General features: G+C 46.3%; 1 protein-coding gene across 6 annotated transcripts in view; it reads left to right on the forward strand.

The window, feature by feature from the left end:
* PDZRN3 (PDZ domain containing ring finger 3) overlaps positions 1-13,073 on the forward strand; it is a 236,254-nt gene extending 223,181 nt beyond the window's left edge. For 5 of the 6 annotated variants that reach the window (XM_036066775.2, XM_036066779.2, XM_078075971.1 and 2 more), the window contains 5 exons: positions 5,810-5,908; positions 7,061-7,123; positions 8,630-8,731; positions 9,967-10,083; positions 10,636-13,073. In XM_036066775.2, coding sequence (XP_035922668.2) covers positions 5,810-5,908; positions 7,061-7,123; positions 8,630-8,731; positions 9,967-10,083; positions 10,636-12,201 — 1,947 coding nt within the window. In that variant the 3' untranslated portion in view covers positions 12,202-13,073. The remainder of the gene's footprint in view (positions 1-5,809; positions 5,909-7,060; positions 7,124-8,629; positions 8,732-9,966; positions 10,084-10,635) is intronic. The other variant, XM_036066776.2, reaches the window with a different exon arrangement.
* Positions 13,074-15,194: the final 2,121 nt, after the last annotated feature.

Below are 15,194 nucleotides of genomic sequence, written 5' to 3' on the forward strand. Positions count from 1 at the left end.
TCTAGATCTTCCTGGAGGCAATTAAGAAGGAAAATAGATGTCTGAAGAAGGCTTTTTCCTTAATCTATCGTGTTAATTTCCCAGTTGATTCATCAGTAGCCTCCCCTTCCAGGCTGTGAAGCTACCCTCACCTATGTTGTGTTTTGATGATGTCATTTTGAGGGGAGAAAAGAGAAGAAAAGCTACAGTTTCAACAGGGAGACTAAAATGACCTCCAAACCTGGTTTCATCGAGTAACCTAAGTAGATCACTAGGGAATTGGGATTGTCCTGGAGACGATGCAGGATGCCCCAGCCGATCTATACATTTGTCTTTAGCCTTTAAGGCACAGCTCAAGAACTCCTCCAGGAAACCTTTCCTGGTCAGCCCTGCCCTCACTGAGTCGGCCTCCTCACCCTGTTCCCAGTACAGTCGGCGCTTGCCCATTCTTTGTACTACCATCGGCACACCAGGACCTTCCACCTGCTCTGCTCTCAGCCCACAGGGCACTTGCCCAGATCCTAGCATGGCCCCGTCCGGCTCCGTCTTTTGACCACAGCGTCACCTCCAGAGAAGCTTCCCAGCCACTCTGTCGAGAGCATCCCTACCCCAACAGTGCCATTTCCTACTTACTGGCTCCCCCACTAGAATACAAGTTCCATGAGAGTTGGGCTCTTGTCCAGCTCATTCATGGTTACACTCCTGGTGCCTAGTCAGTCCTTGGCACATGGTAGGTAACCCATAAACATTTGCTGAGTGAAGGAATAAATGCCTTATTACCCTATCTCAAATGAAGGTTCTTGAAGGGAAGTACGGCCTCTTTAGAGACACCTCTGTGTTGCACATAGCCTGCCCCATGCATAGATATAGAAAGAGTGGAGAGAATTTAAAGAAATCTGCACAGCAGTTCTGAACTGATAAGGAAGAGTTATGCTTCAGTGACCTGTCTTCCTGGTGTGGGATAAGCCATTGAAATTGGTCTTTGGGATCCCCTCTGATTAAAGTGGCTGACTTTGAAACAGAAAGCTTGAATCACCCACGTGGAATGGCCCCATTAATTCTCATAATGGGGCTCTCGTTTCAATTTCATCTGAAATGTCAGGCTTAGCAGTTCATTTTTATCCAACAGTCCCATCTAGACCAGTAAGCAACAGGACACCAGTGGTGGGGGGGCTGTAATCCAGATAATGCTAATACATTATTCATACCAGTTTGATTAATGGTCTTCTCTGAAATCTTATCTCCATCATCACAGACAGATAAGTATTGATAACCTCTAAGCTTTCAGTGATGTGCTCAGTTGCGTAAGGCTCTGCCTTTAGCTTCCAGGCAGAATGCAATGTTGAGAAGGTACGAGCCACCCAGTGAGTTTGGAGAATTATCTGCTAAGGCCCCCAAATATCATATCTGGTTAGGAAATTGTAGAATAGCTGAGACGTTTCAGAGACATGAATTGACTTTCCCAAGGTTGCCTGGCTTGCTCATGGCACAGCCCAGGAGTGCTGTTCATGTGGATTTTTTCTTTTTTCTGCTTGGAATCTTAAGCTCATTCATTCAATTGTGAGCCACCTACTGTGCACACTATATTAGGCTAGACCCTTTTTTTTACTTCAAAACTCATTATTCAACTATTGCCTTAATATAATCTTGATAAGCAACCAAGGTAAAACTCAGATTTATACACAGCTAAAACTGTAGCAGTTCTTACAGCATTGTTTTTCAAGAGCTTCTGAAAACCTTTTATGGTTCACTCTTTGCTTAACTATGAGCAACGAGGCTCTTCTTTATGATGTTGAACCATCCCTTGGAAACTGAGTGACCATTGCTAAGTTACACCATATGCCTTCGAAATGAAACTTTTCCAGTTTTTGTTTAGCGTTCCTCAGAAGATCCAGGTAACACAAGGAAATGTTATAGCCCAAGCCATCCTATCTAATATCAACGTCAAGAACATACCTGGAGTAAACTCCAGAATATCCTTTCCTTTCCTACTACTTGAACGTAATATCAGCCATTTGTCTATCCTGTACCACTCATCCTTTTTAAAACCGGACCATTTCTAAGATAGAACCAGACCATTTCTAAGAGGACTACCCCTAAACTAGAATTACACTCCCATTCTTGAATCTGTTCTAAAAAATGAAGTCCTAAAGTTTGCTTCACAGCCAACAAGAATTGGGGGTGGAAAAGGAAGCTTTAACATACTCAGGGCAACTGTTTCAGATGAGAACTCTGCCCTGTCGTGTGTGTGTGTGTGTGTGTGTGTGAGAGAGAGAGAGAGAGAGAGAGATGCCAGAGCCAGCTTCTCATCCATGTCAAGGCTGGAATCCAGCTTTTCCAGTATTTAAGTAAGTCAAACCTGACCAAAGTGAGAATGTGACTGTCGCCATGACAGTCTGTCCTGGGAGGATTTGCAATGGGATTTAAAGGCTAAATGCAGTGTTGGCTAAGTCTTTCTGCTGTAGGGAGGGAGCCCTGCATCCTCAGAGTATATTGCTAACTGGGAATAGATCTGGTAAAGAAAACCTCTTGTCTCCAATGCACAGATGTGGGAATGTTGACCATCATGTATTGTGTGTCATTTCCAACAGTGTGTATCGGAAATCTATTATTAATTTGCTAATCACATATGGGGTTAATGGCAGCATATAAAATGTGTTCAAGGAGAGCATAAGGGATTACCCATGATTCAGGTATCAGGGATTCAGGTGAAACTATTTTAAAGCAACACTTTAGGATGTATTCCTTTCCAGCTTGACATTTGGTTCTAAGAAAGTTTCCTCCCTGGTTATAAAAGATTTGTTGAAAGGAACTGGCAGATTTAGAAGAGTAAAGTACCAGAATAAAATACTCCCACCAATAGCAGCATGAACTGATGTCCACATTTATAGCTTTATAGTTCTCCAAATATCTGTCAATCAAAATCCTGACCAAAAAATAGAGTAGAAATGCTTTTCAAGTTAGGTTTTTATTGAAATCATTTACTCAACACTTAAGATAGCAGACTCTCTACGTTTTGGGAACTAAACCAAATAAATGTAATCCTTTTCTATATAGCAGACATTCAGCTAATCCCATTCCTTAGGAGCCTTCCTTTTTCTGCTTTGAACAACCCTAGTACATTATGCTGTTCTTTTCCAAGACATGATTTCCAGACTTTTTGCCTTCCTGGGTTCTCAAATGGAGCCCTCAGTTCTAGATGTGTATCACAGAGTCATGCTTCTCAGACTGTCTATACTGAAAAGCCATGAGGACCAACCAGGTCAACCGGTTTAAGTTTCAGTATGTCACTGACCAATATGTGGTTCTACCATGTGGGACTCTATATAGCTCACCCCGTACACAGCTTGCTACTTGAGTCAGGAGTACTTGAACCGATGCACACTTTGGTCAATAAGACAAGCTTGCTCTTCTTGTTCTTGGATATTATGACAATATCCAAATGCTCTAGTAGTTTCTAAACCCTCCCCTCAATTTTTGCACTTGTTCCTCACAACCACACTTGGACGCTCACTTTGAGTACTGGAATAAAGCCCAGTGGAACTGTGATCTCTTTTATGCTTAGATACTCACCTTGGTGGCCAGCTATTCAGAGAAAGCTATAACTCACATTACCATTTATACTTCTGCTAAACGGAATACCACATTTATTGTCTTTCTCATTTTTCTTCCTACAATCTTTCCCGTTCTCTCTCTCTGCTTTGGTTGCCCATGAACCTGTTCCCGAACCATCTGGCATCCGCCATGATAGCACAGGGCTTGGTGGTAGCATTTGGCTACAGTTGTGCAGTTGGACCCAAACAAACCATCATGAAATTCCACTGATTCACACTAACTGTGAGAAGGGCCAAAACGGGGAAAGTCTTTCCTTCTACCCAGACCCAAAGGAAGTGTAACCTGAGACAGAGATGTGGGCATGTGTTTGAAACGTAAGAGGAGGATGTGTGACTAATAGTGTGTGTGAGGTATGCAAATTGGTTACTCCCACGTATTTGGAAAGAATCGGCCCTTGTAATTAAACGTGACCCTCAAACTCATGCTTCCTCCCATTACGGTGCTTAGTCCAGTTCTCAAAACGTGAGGAAAGAAATTTCCACCCAACTCAACTGAAGTATCAGAAATTAATGGGATTTCACTTAATGAAAATCTGCCATGTTGCTAAAGCTATAATTAGGAAGTCAGTGAATTAATTAACATATCAATGTTCAGAAAATAAAGTTATCTTATTGGGGGGAGGGGCACGTGAAATATAACCACTCTGTGCTGGGACTTGAGGCAAGTAAACATACCTGCAGTGATTATTATACTACCATTTCCTGTTAACTTTCTCTGGGCCAAGCACTGTGTGGGCCTTACCTCACTGAGTCTTCACCCAGCCTGAGGCAGCAGGATGGCATTTACTAGTGAGGAGACAGGCTTAGATACAGCAACAGGCCCATGATGGAGGTGCTAGAAAGAGGTAGATTTGGGATCTGAACACAGGTGTGCCTGTCTTCATAGCCCCAACCCTTCACCACCACATTACACTCCATACATCAGCCAGAAAAACTGCTGAAAATAGTCTGTCAGATCAGGGCAGTCCTCACTTTTAAAACTTTTTCATGGGTTCCCACAATGGTGAAGTAAGATCTGAGCTCCTCATGCTGGCCTATGGGGTTCTCGTCTGGCCTCATGCCTTGCCATGCTCAGCCCACCTCTCTCCTCCTTGTACACAGGGCTTTGGCGTTATTGGCCCAGGACATTTGCACCTGCTGTTCTTCCAGCTTGAAAGGTGTCCATGGTGCTGGGCACCCTGCCTTTCACAGGGGAGGGTTCAGGAATTATCTGCTTTGACATACCTGCTTTGAGCTTCCCCACAAAGACCACTGCATCCTTACCACCCTCCAAGAATAATATGGAGAGAGGAAGTGGTCCCCAGAGACGGTGGTTTCAGAGACCCATTCTCTCAGCACCTCCACTCCTGGTTGGTGAGCAGTCAGCAGTAAAAACCAGAGCAAGAGACCTGCTGGAGACCTTCTTCTCAGGCAGCCCTTCAGACAGGCCTCAGCTTAGTGCTGCAGAATCTTGCAGGGGCAATTGGCAGTGTGGTGGAGAGGGCAACTTGGCTTGTTGATACTTTCAGAAAACCCAGAACTTCCTCCCAAGGCTCCAGCTATGTTCAAAGTTCTGACTTCATTCTGAAGCGCAAGACTAATTGGCAAATACAGTGGCGTTCCTTGTGCTCATGTGTCTCGCATTTGGGCTCACTTTGCTTTTATCTTATTTAATTTGCAGTAATAGGGACTGAAACTAATTTCTCGACTGTAAATATCACAGCTGTTGTGGAAGGCATTAATTGCACGCTATCCCGTTACCCTCCTTTCTTGGATCAATTTATGTGTAATCTGTTTGCAAGTTCTATTACTGTGAATATTAAGGGAACGCAATGTGAAATAATCTAACTGAACACATTGGAAACATTTGTACTGAAATGGCTGGATGGTTTGGGGTATGGAAATATTCTCGTTTGTGGCAGGCGTTGAAAGAATGCTTTTTAAAAGCCCTACCCCAGAAGTCTTGACACTGAGTGAAATATAGGTAATTTTTCTTTTGGGGGATCAATAAAAAAACTATTTTCAAAATGACTTTATATTGACTGAAAGGTCAGGAATGCCGTGGGCATTGATCCTGTGTCCATAATCACTTTTTGTTTAGTACGTTAACCACGCTACACAATCAAATACAAAGAAATCCAGTTCATCATTGAAACAAAATATTTTTAAAGCATTTGACCCCTCCCAGCTCTCCCTGCCCGCTGGAGGCTCACTGCAAATGCCTTTCCCTTGTCTAGGAAGTGGATCTCTACAGAATGAACAGCCAGGACAAGCTGGGCCTCACCGTGTGCTACCGGACTGATGATGAAGATGACATTGGGATTTACATAAGTGAGGTATGAAGGCTGAGTGTTGTGTAACTATCATCTTAAGACCAGAGGAGGTTTTTGTTTTTTTGGTTTTTGTTTTTTTTCTGTTATGTGTTAACCAGCCCTAACTCTGGCTCATTAAGAAGTCTTTGGAAAGACCCAAATGTCTTTCTCCCCTTCATCACACAGTCCATGGAGTTACATCTTTACATGGGGGTTAAGTTCAAATGTCAGTCAGCACATAAGGCGAAATTACCCTTGAGAAGCCTGCAAATCGGCCATAAAATGGAGCCGCTTACATGGTTTTGTGTGTTCAACCCCGAGGGGACAGCAGATTCACATTTCCCTTCTCGTGTCCATTGAATGGGACGGTGGATGGAGTCATTTACACTTTTTAAAGTATTTCTTTATCTCTTTCTTTTTCCTTTTGGTTGAATGTGTATATCATTGAATTCATGTAAGTTAAATGCATCTACAAAGTACTGAGATGGAAGCTATTTTGATCTTCTTAGAGAAGACAATGCAGTATGATTACAGTATGAATACTTTACCCTAGACTCCCATCTAGGCAAGCACAGGAACTCAATTTTGTCAGGAAATAAAACCTCTCTGTGGGATGAACCAAGGGATGTGTTTACTAGGCTTAATAATTATTCCTTTGGATGTACTTTATTCACCAAGCTTAAGATGGTCCACCATTACTGCATTTGGGGAGATTTTTCCGATACTTAATCCCACTTGTCTCAATTGTATTTCATTTTTAAACTTATTTTCCAAAATGGAAGCATTTAGTAAAATAATCAAGGTATGGTTGCTCATCCGCATAGCCAAGGGTGCCATTTACCCTGTTCTGCATCACACTTTGGTTTTCATTTCTGTGACTTCAACAAAAGTCAGCTGTGCCTCTCTATTCCCTTAGGTCAGCAGGGTCTGTGCACACTGCCATGTCACAAGGAGGCCACGCAGGGTTCCAAGAGCACGCCCAGGAAAGGGCTTGGAAACAGATCAATCCATGTTCGTCTCTCCTTGCAGGAACTAAGTCTTGTTTATTTATGTGCAAAACAAAAACATAGGGATAAGCAGGACTGCATGTTAGACAGCCTTTGAGAAGTGCTGTTGTTTATTTTCATATGTGTCTTAGTTATCCACTCCGTGCTGACCTGTCCATGTGTGTTTCAGATCGACCCTAACAGCATTGCGGCCAAGGATGGGCGCATCCGAGAAGGAGACCGCATTATCCAGGTAGGTCAGCTTTCGACCAGAGGCCTCATCTCCTGCCTATCACTAAAGAGCACATTTTATGGTTGATGATAATAACTTTAGGGTTGAAAATGCAGATGTTAAGGAACAAGGATTACCAAGGCAGATGTATAGTGAGGCCAGAAGTTAAATTAATGAGGGAAGCAAAAACCCTACAAAGTGACACACACCAGAGAGTGGTGAGGCCTAGGACAACTGGACAGAGCTGCCCTAGCACCTTACAGAAGACGCACCTCATTTCCTTTCAGTCTCTTTGAAGGGCCCAGGACAGCACCGCCGGGACCCAAGTCAAGCCCATAGTCTGCAACTCGTGAACCAGAATAATTCTCATTTTAGATTTCTCTGAAAGAGTAATTTTGGACCACAAGTGTCAAGTTTGGTCTTGTCCTTAAATAGGAACATCTTTGGCAAATTTAGTAAAATTGATGGAGAAGCCTTCTAAATTTCATGACTTGACATTTAAGAAGGACTTCTAAGGATAGTTTCTTTACCTGAAGCCCTGTTGCTCTTTGGAGTCAAAATGAGACTGCTTGTTTCAGCTACAGTGTTCCTTAATCTCCCAGAAATGGAGATTGTTTGGTCCATTGTGTCCCACAACGCTTCTACCTCCCCTCACTCCTATATTCCCTTTTTCCACTGCTTAGTCTACATTTCCCCAGATTTCAACCCCAACCTCAGCTGCTTCAGGACCGTTTGCTGGTGGAGTAACCCAAACCTTCATTCCTAAATGCCCTGACTCATCTTCAGTCCTGCCATTTGGGGATGCTGTCCATTTCCATTAGCTTTTACTATGGGGCATGGAAGTCCTGGGTTCTGTACATGGCCCCGCCTACCTCCACTGATCACTGGGTTCAGTCACCCCAACCAGTAGTCACCCTCTTCGCTGCCTCTTGGTTCACTAGCCTAAGTAGTTGGGTGGAAGGGTCCCCTCCCTGCTCAGTGAGACCATTTATGTGTCCCCTGGAGGAATCATCCCTCCAGACCCATTGTGAGAGTCCCTCCTTCTAGACTTTCTGTCCCACCTAATGAAGTTCAAGTGACAAACTGGGCACACAGACCACCACGTAGGATACCATTTCCTTGTTTGCCCTCAGTTTCCATAATGGTCACATGAGACCTGCCGCTGCTTTTTCTCCCCTATTATCTGAAGATGTCTATAATAATGCTTTAGTATATTTCCTTTATGTTCCTGCCTGAGTATTATGTCTGATTAAATTGCTCAGATGTTCCCTCTTCACAACATGGTGATTTTTCTCAGTCTGCCTTCTGGAGTCTCAGCAACTTATGTTCACATAGTTTCCACATTAGTTGCCTTGTACACCTGTCACGGCTGACAGACCAGTCTGAGCAAGGCCTTTCCTTCTGAAAATGAGCATTCTTTGCAAGCTACATGCAAGTTCTCTGCTCTATCTGTATAGAATGATCTCATCCTGTTGTCCACCCCTCCATCGCCTCCTCACCATTTTGTGTTTTTTGGGTTTTTTTAAGATTAATGGGATAGAGGTACAGAACCGTGAAGAGGCCGTGGCTCTCCTAACCAGTGAAGAAAACAAGAACTTTTCCTTGCTGATTGCAAGGCCCGAACTCCAGGTGAGTCAGCCTCTTGCATGTGAAGCTGCATCTGTATTCCTACAACCAAAAACCCAAGTCCGTGGCACTGCAGACTCCTGCCCAAGTACTTGGTCTGAATTTGAAGGCACTTGGTACACCCTGAAAATGTCGTCTCACTTGATGTGACCTAAAATCTATTTTATGTTTTAAGCATTGAAGGAGAGTGCTGGCATCCCGCCTGACAGCACACTGTAGGCCCAGCAGGCTCATTAGCGTAGGAATGGTCATGAAGGAGAAGACAAGGGAACATGGTGGGCTGGAAAAACACAGCCAAGGTCATAACCATCAAGGTGTTTGCGTTCCCCAAGCCCGACAGGTGTTCCAGCCTGGATCTGCGTGGGCCTCATCTCCAGCTGCAGAGTGTAGGGCGCATACAGCACGGTGGCTCGTAATACTGCGTTCAAGTAAATGTACACACACACACACACACCCAGGAGGAAATGCTATGTTAATGAGCTTCACTGTCGGAATTACTTCACTATGTTGATGTATATTAAAATCATCACCATGTACGTCTTAAACATAAAATACAACTTGTATTTTAAAAAGTGAAAGAACCGTTGATCAGAAAACTTCTTCTCAGAGGGCCAGATATGTCTGGCTTTGGGAGCCAGATAGCCTCTGGTGCAATCGCTAGACTCTGCCACGGTAGCACAAAAGTGGGCGCGACAGTCCACGAGCAGCAGGCCACATCTGACCCGTGGGCTCTAAGATCTCAGACCCCTGAATAGTCTGCTCTAGGAAGACACGGGCCTGGTAAAAGTGACGGGCCTTGCCCCAGACAGCTAGTTAGCAGACCCACGTTCTGTGTCAGAAAGAACTCTTGCGACACTGCCAATAGTTTGTTTTCGGGCCCTGCTAAGCTTGTGTGTGGGCCAGCCAGCAGGGGTACAGGGCTAGCTCTCCCGGACACCCTCACGGGTGGCCCGCTTCCCTGAAAGTAGCCACCGTGGATGCACGAGCGTCGCCGGGAAAAAAACACAACCATGGCCCGCAGAGACCTTCCTGGGGCGGAAAGTCTCTGGAACGTGAAGGGAGGCTAGTTTTCCGAGGTAGAGCCAAACAGCGGGCACACTGCGTTTTCATGACCCCCGGAGGGAGCCCAAGAAATCTTTTTCCCCCAGCTTAATGTCCTTTCTTTTAAAAAAAGTAAGTAAATAAGATGAAAGCAAAAGGAATCTTGTCTGAGGCCCATGGCTGCTCCCTCCCCACAGCTGGACGAGGGCTGGATGGACGACGACCGAAACGACTTTCTGGACCACCTGCACATGGACATGCTGGAGGAGCAGCACCACCAGGCCATGCAGTTCACCGCCAGCGTGCTGCAGCAGGTGACGCCCGCCCCCCCCCCCAGCCCCCAGGCACACAAGTCCCGCGCAAACCCGGCGGCCTGGAAGGTGCCATCCGGTCTTCACACTGGCAGAGGCAAGCCGATACCCTCCCTGCCAAGGGAGTGTGGCCTGGCTTTTAGAGATGAGTAGTCCTGCTGGGGTCTGGGAAGACATGTGTGCCAGCTTTAAGGCAGATTAGAAAGCCTGAAGTCATGTTTTCAAAAGTAGAGCAACTCCCTCGGTGTAGCCTGAGCTGCTTAGAGCCCTTTAGCTCCCTTCGGTGCCACCTCCATGGTCAGGGTCCTAAAAACGCACTAGTTCGTGGTAAGGCCCTAGATGCCTCCTGCCCTGGGTGCTGGAATGGCTAGGATCATTCACTGAGGTAAGGTGACTAATACCCTCGTCTTACAGGTGGGAGAACCGAGGAGGAGGAGGGTAGGTGTTTGTTTAGCCCCGGTGGGTCTGCCTGATAGCCAGGTACGGGTGCCCTGGCTGGTAGCCCTAGTCCTACAGGAAATGTGGCACCTCCCTCACCGTGGCCCTTTGTTCTAGAAGAAGCATGAAGAAGACGGGGGGACCACAGATACAGCCACCATCCTGTCCAACCAGCACGAGAAGGACAGCGGCGTGGGACGCACGGACGAGAGCACGCGCAATGACGAGAGCTCGGAGCAAGAGAACAATGGGGATGATGCCACCGCGTCATCCACCCCGCTGGCCGGGCAGAGGAAGCTCACGTGCAGCCAGGACACCCTCGGCAGCGGCGACCTGCCGTTCAGCAACGAGTCCTTCCTGTCGGCCGACTGCACTGACGCTGACTACCTGGGCATCCCCGTGGACGAGTGCGAGCGCTTCCGGGAGCTCCTGGAGCTCAAGTGCCAGGCCAAGAGCAGCAGCCCCTACAGCCTGTACTACGCCAGCAGCCCCCTGGATGCCAGCAAAAGCGACCCCGAGAGCGTGGACAAGGAGCTGGAGCTGCTGAACGAGGAGCTGCGCAGCATCGAGCTGGAGTGCCTGAGCATTGTGCGGGCGCACAAGATGCAGCAGCTCCGGGAGCAGTACCGCGAGTCGTGGATGCTGCACAACAGCGGCTTCCGCAACTACAACACCAGCATCGACGTCCGCAGGCACGAGCTGTCGGACATCACCGAGCTCCCCGAGAAGTCCGACAAAGACAGCTCGAGCGCCTACAACACGGGCGAGAGCTGCCGCAGCACCCCACTCACCCTGGAAATGTCCCCCGACAACTCCCTGAGGAGAGTGGCAGAGGGCAGCAGCTGCGCAGGCAGCGAGGGGGCCGCGGGGAGCATGGAAGCCTACGGGCCGGCCCCCAAGAACCTGCTCTCCATCACGGAAGATCCAGAGGTGGGCAGCGCCAGCTACAGCCCGCCGCCGCCTCCTCGAGAGCTGGAAGCCGGCCCGGCCCCGGAAAGCAGGGAGCGGAGGCCCAGCGACGACAGCGGGAGCCCCGGCCCCAAGCTGGGCGGCTCCTACCTGCCGCCCTTCCCGCACTCGCCTTACAAACACGCCCACATCCCGGCGCACGCGCAGCACTACCAGAGCTACATGCAGCTGATCCAGCAGAAGTCGGCCGTGGAGTACGCGCAGAGCCAGATGAGCCTGGTGAGCATGTGCAAGGACCTGACCTCGGCCGGCCAGGCGGAAGCCAGGATGGAGTGGAAAGTGAAGGTCCGCAGCGACGGCACGCGCTACATCACCAAGCGGCCGGTGCGGGACCGCCTGCTGCGCGAGCGCGCGCTCAAGATCCGCGAGGAGCGCAGCGGCATGACCACCGACGACGACGCGGTGAGCGAGCTGAAGCTGGGGCGCTACTGGAGCAGAGAGGAGAGGAAGCAGCACGTGGTGAGGGCCAAGGAGCAGAAGCGCAGGCGCGAGTTCATGATGCAGAGCCGGCTGGATTGCCTGAAGGAGCAGCAAGCCGCCGACGACAGGAAGGAGATGAACATCCTTGAACTGAGCCACAAAAAGATGATGAAGAAGAGGAACAAAAAGATATTTGACAATTGGATGACAATCCAAGAACTCTTAACCCATGGCACAAAGTCACCAGATGGCACGAGAGTATACAATTCCTTCTTATCCGTGACTACTGTATAATTTTCACTTCTGCGTGATGTACATAAAAGAGAACGCTACCATTGGGGTAGAAATTCCTGCCTCGTTCAATGTGGCAAGTTTTTGTATATAAGATAAATACGGTCATCCTGTTTATAGTCACAATTGGCCAACGCTGCAGCTCTGGGTGTCAATAGCTCTCTTTTAAGTGGAGAAAAACCACCCTTAACTAACTGTCTTGGAAGGCAATATTAACAAACAGAGCTTTTTTCAAATAGCAATTGTACTTTTTTACTTGCTACCTTTTACATAAAGTGTTTAAATTTCAAAAAGATCTTTTATTAAGCATACTTTCACAGAATAATTTGTTTAAACTATATTCATATAAAAAAGTTAAACACGCTTTTTTTTTTCCTGCCGAAAACACAAATACAACCCCCAGTGTGTATTTTTAATGGAACCCTATTTTATAATGTTACTTTGTTGAATGTGTTTCATATGGGTGACCATTAATATATAATTTAGGTCAAGGCTTCAACTCAAAACTCCCAAACTGTGTGGTTCAGGATTTAATACACATAATCAAACCAGCAGTGTTTAGAGTTGGGATACACATTTAAACATTTTTTTCTGGTTAAAGTTCCCAAAACCGTAAAGGTTTTACCGGAAAGCAAAATATCATGCAGCTTTATGGAAGTTTAAAGCATGTTTGCAAATATTGCAGCCCGATGGAAGAATTTGCATGTACAGGAAAGTTGTGGATGGAGGTGGTTTGTGGAATTTTAAGTGCTCATTGTAGTAAGCCTTTGCTTTGTAGATTTGAAGGGACAGAGTTTTACAAGCAAGCTCACGAAATCATGATTAGTTACAAACATTAAGTAAAATGAAGTTAAAATAAATTATTTTCTATTTGATATATTTTGAAGTGATTCCTCTTTTTTTTTTTTTGCAGTGGTGCTTATAAAATAAAAGCCTTTTGCAGTGTTTCTTTTTTTCTTCCATTACATTATCTACTTCCTTGGGAGTATTTGAGTCTTTCAGATCATCCAGTACCTTCATTCTGCCCAGAACCCAAAGACAGACCCCTCTGTCAGTGAAGAAGAAGGAATCAAACTCACCATTGAATCCTGCATTCTGACTGCTGTCTTGCAGAAAGCCTCAACCTGGCCCAGTTATCCTGTAAGCAAGAATAAGTATGAGCAAGTTGATCACTCAGGGTCATGTTCACAATGAAATCTCTTTGGTTTATCACAACCATTACTGTCTGCCAGTAAAACAACTCTGGTGGCTAGACCCAACTTCCCATTTCTGCAAACTAGCTCATATTTTCACAGAATAACCTAGGTCACCAAAGTGAGTGGGTTTTAAAACTGGTATCTTTCTTTCAGAATCCCAACCATCCCCAGGATCTTAAATAATGAATTTGCTACAAATCGTTCCCGGGTTATAGTGTTGGCACCAATCGCAGCTGTAAGACTTACTGAAAATACAAAATAAAGATAGGATTAGGAAGGGTGTCCGTTTCATCTGCCATGTTGTCAGACTTCTGGTTTACTCACTGATCTAAAAATCTGCGTGAAATGACCGGGTGGTCAGGCATCTCATAGATGAGTCCCCTCTACCCTCCTCCAACCAAAATTCCTCCTTGGGGGCTCAAATCTTGAGGCTAACTCATCGTCACACTTGCACTAGAACAATTTACTGAAGGTGAGACACTGAAGTGTTCAAGATGTCTGTTCATTCCCTCTCCCAGACCAGGCACTGCAAAGATAATTTTAAATCTGCTACACTCTCATCAGCCCTCCAAAGACAAGTTTTCGCAAAAGGTGGGCTATGAGGGCCATGGTTTTCCAATATTCTCCGACGTTCGCCCACCACCAGAAGTGGGTGCTCGGTTCCCAGAAGCAGCTCATCTACAGCGCTCTTACCTCACACCCTTTCTTGCTCATGTTTCACAGAGAATAAACATTGCTGCAAGACACATGGAAGTGCACGGGTTTCTGTGGGGAAATAGCTTTCTTCCCCTTGTGTGTTCTCATGAGAGGTCAGAGGTGTGTACATGGCCACAAGAACAAAGAGCTCCAGCCTAAACAACCATGTGCCGTGAGAGTCAAGCAGAGGAGTTCCTCACCAGAGCTCCCCACCTTCCTCCAGATTTAGGAGTCAGCCAGTGCCACTTACAAAAAAGTGGAGGGAAATTAAAAAACAGCATACATTTAAATCCACTTCTAGATCCTTCAATTACAACTTATATTTTAAATCACTTCATCATATAAATACATTTGGTCGTAATTTGCAATGTGAGAAGAAGTTTCCAAATCTAATTTGGCAAATCAACTCTGAAAAGACATTCTGGAAGGCACCCCAGAAGTCACTTTATCCACGAGCAAGAGGCTCAAGGAGACAAACGTGGCTCATTTAAAAAACAAATGGGGATTTGAATTCAGAACCCACTTCCTGTTCCCACAGTTCTTAGTGCCATGGCCACAGGGGAGAGGTAGCTGTCCTGTCCACAGCTCACTCAGAGGCATGCGATCCTGTGCCCTCAACCAAAAAATAAACACATTTCACCAGTGGATGCCCTGGAGTGAGCATAAGCCAGGAGACATGAATCTGCCATTTCTTTAGTGAGTCTGAGCTCCCAGGTGCCTCGCGGTGCAGGCATTTTGGAGCCAGCGGGTGAATGGAGGGATTTTCCTGGGTAATGGTGACGAGACAATTTACAACTTCTGTTCTCACTGGTGTGAAACCCTAGCTCCCATGTAAACAGACCTTCCACTGTAACCGACAAGCCTCAGCTGCTGATACTTTGATTTCCTTGGCCCAGGGAAGAATCTGATGGAAGCTAAGGAGTCTCTCCACAGAAAAACATAAGTTGCATATCATTTTGGAGGCCGTATGCACCCCCCAAAGTCCATTCATGGACCTCCCCCGAAGTTACAAAAACCTAAACATGAGACCAACTGAACTGGACAATTGTATGGATTTATTTTGCAAGCTGTTTTTAATTGCATCTGATGGCACTGTCTGATCTG

Source organism: Halichoerus grypus, chromosome 1, assembly GCF_964656455.1.
Source record: "Halichoerus grypus chromosome 1, mHalGry1.hap1.1, whole genome shotgun sequence".
In the NCBI taxonomy this organism is placed as follows: Eukaryota; Metazoa; Chordata; class Mammalia; order Carnivora; family Phocidae; genus Halichoerus; species Halichoerus grypus.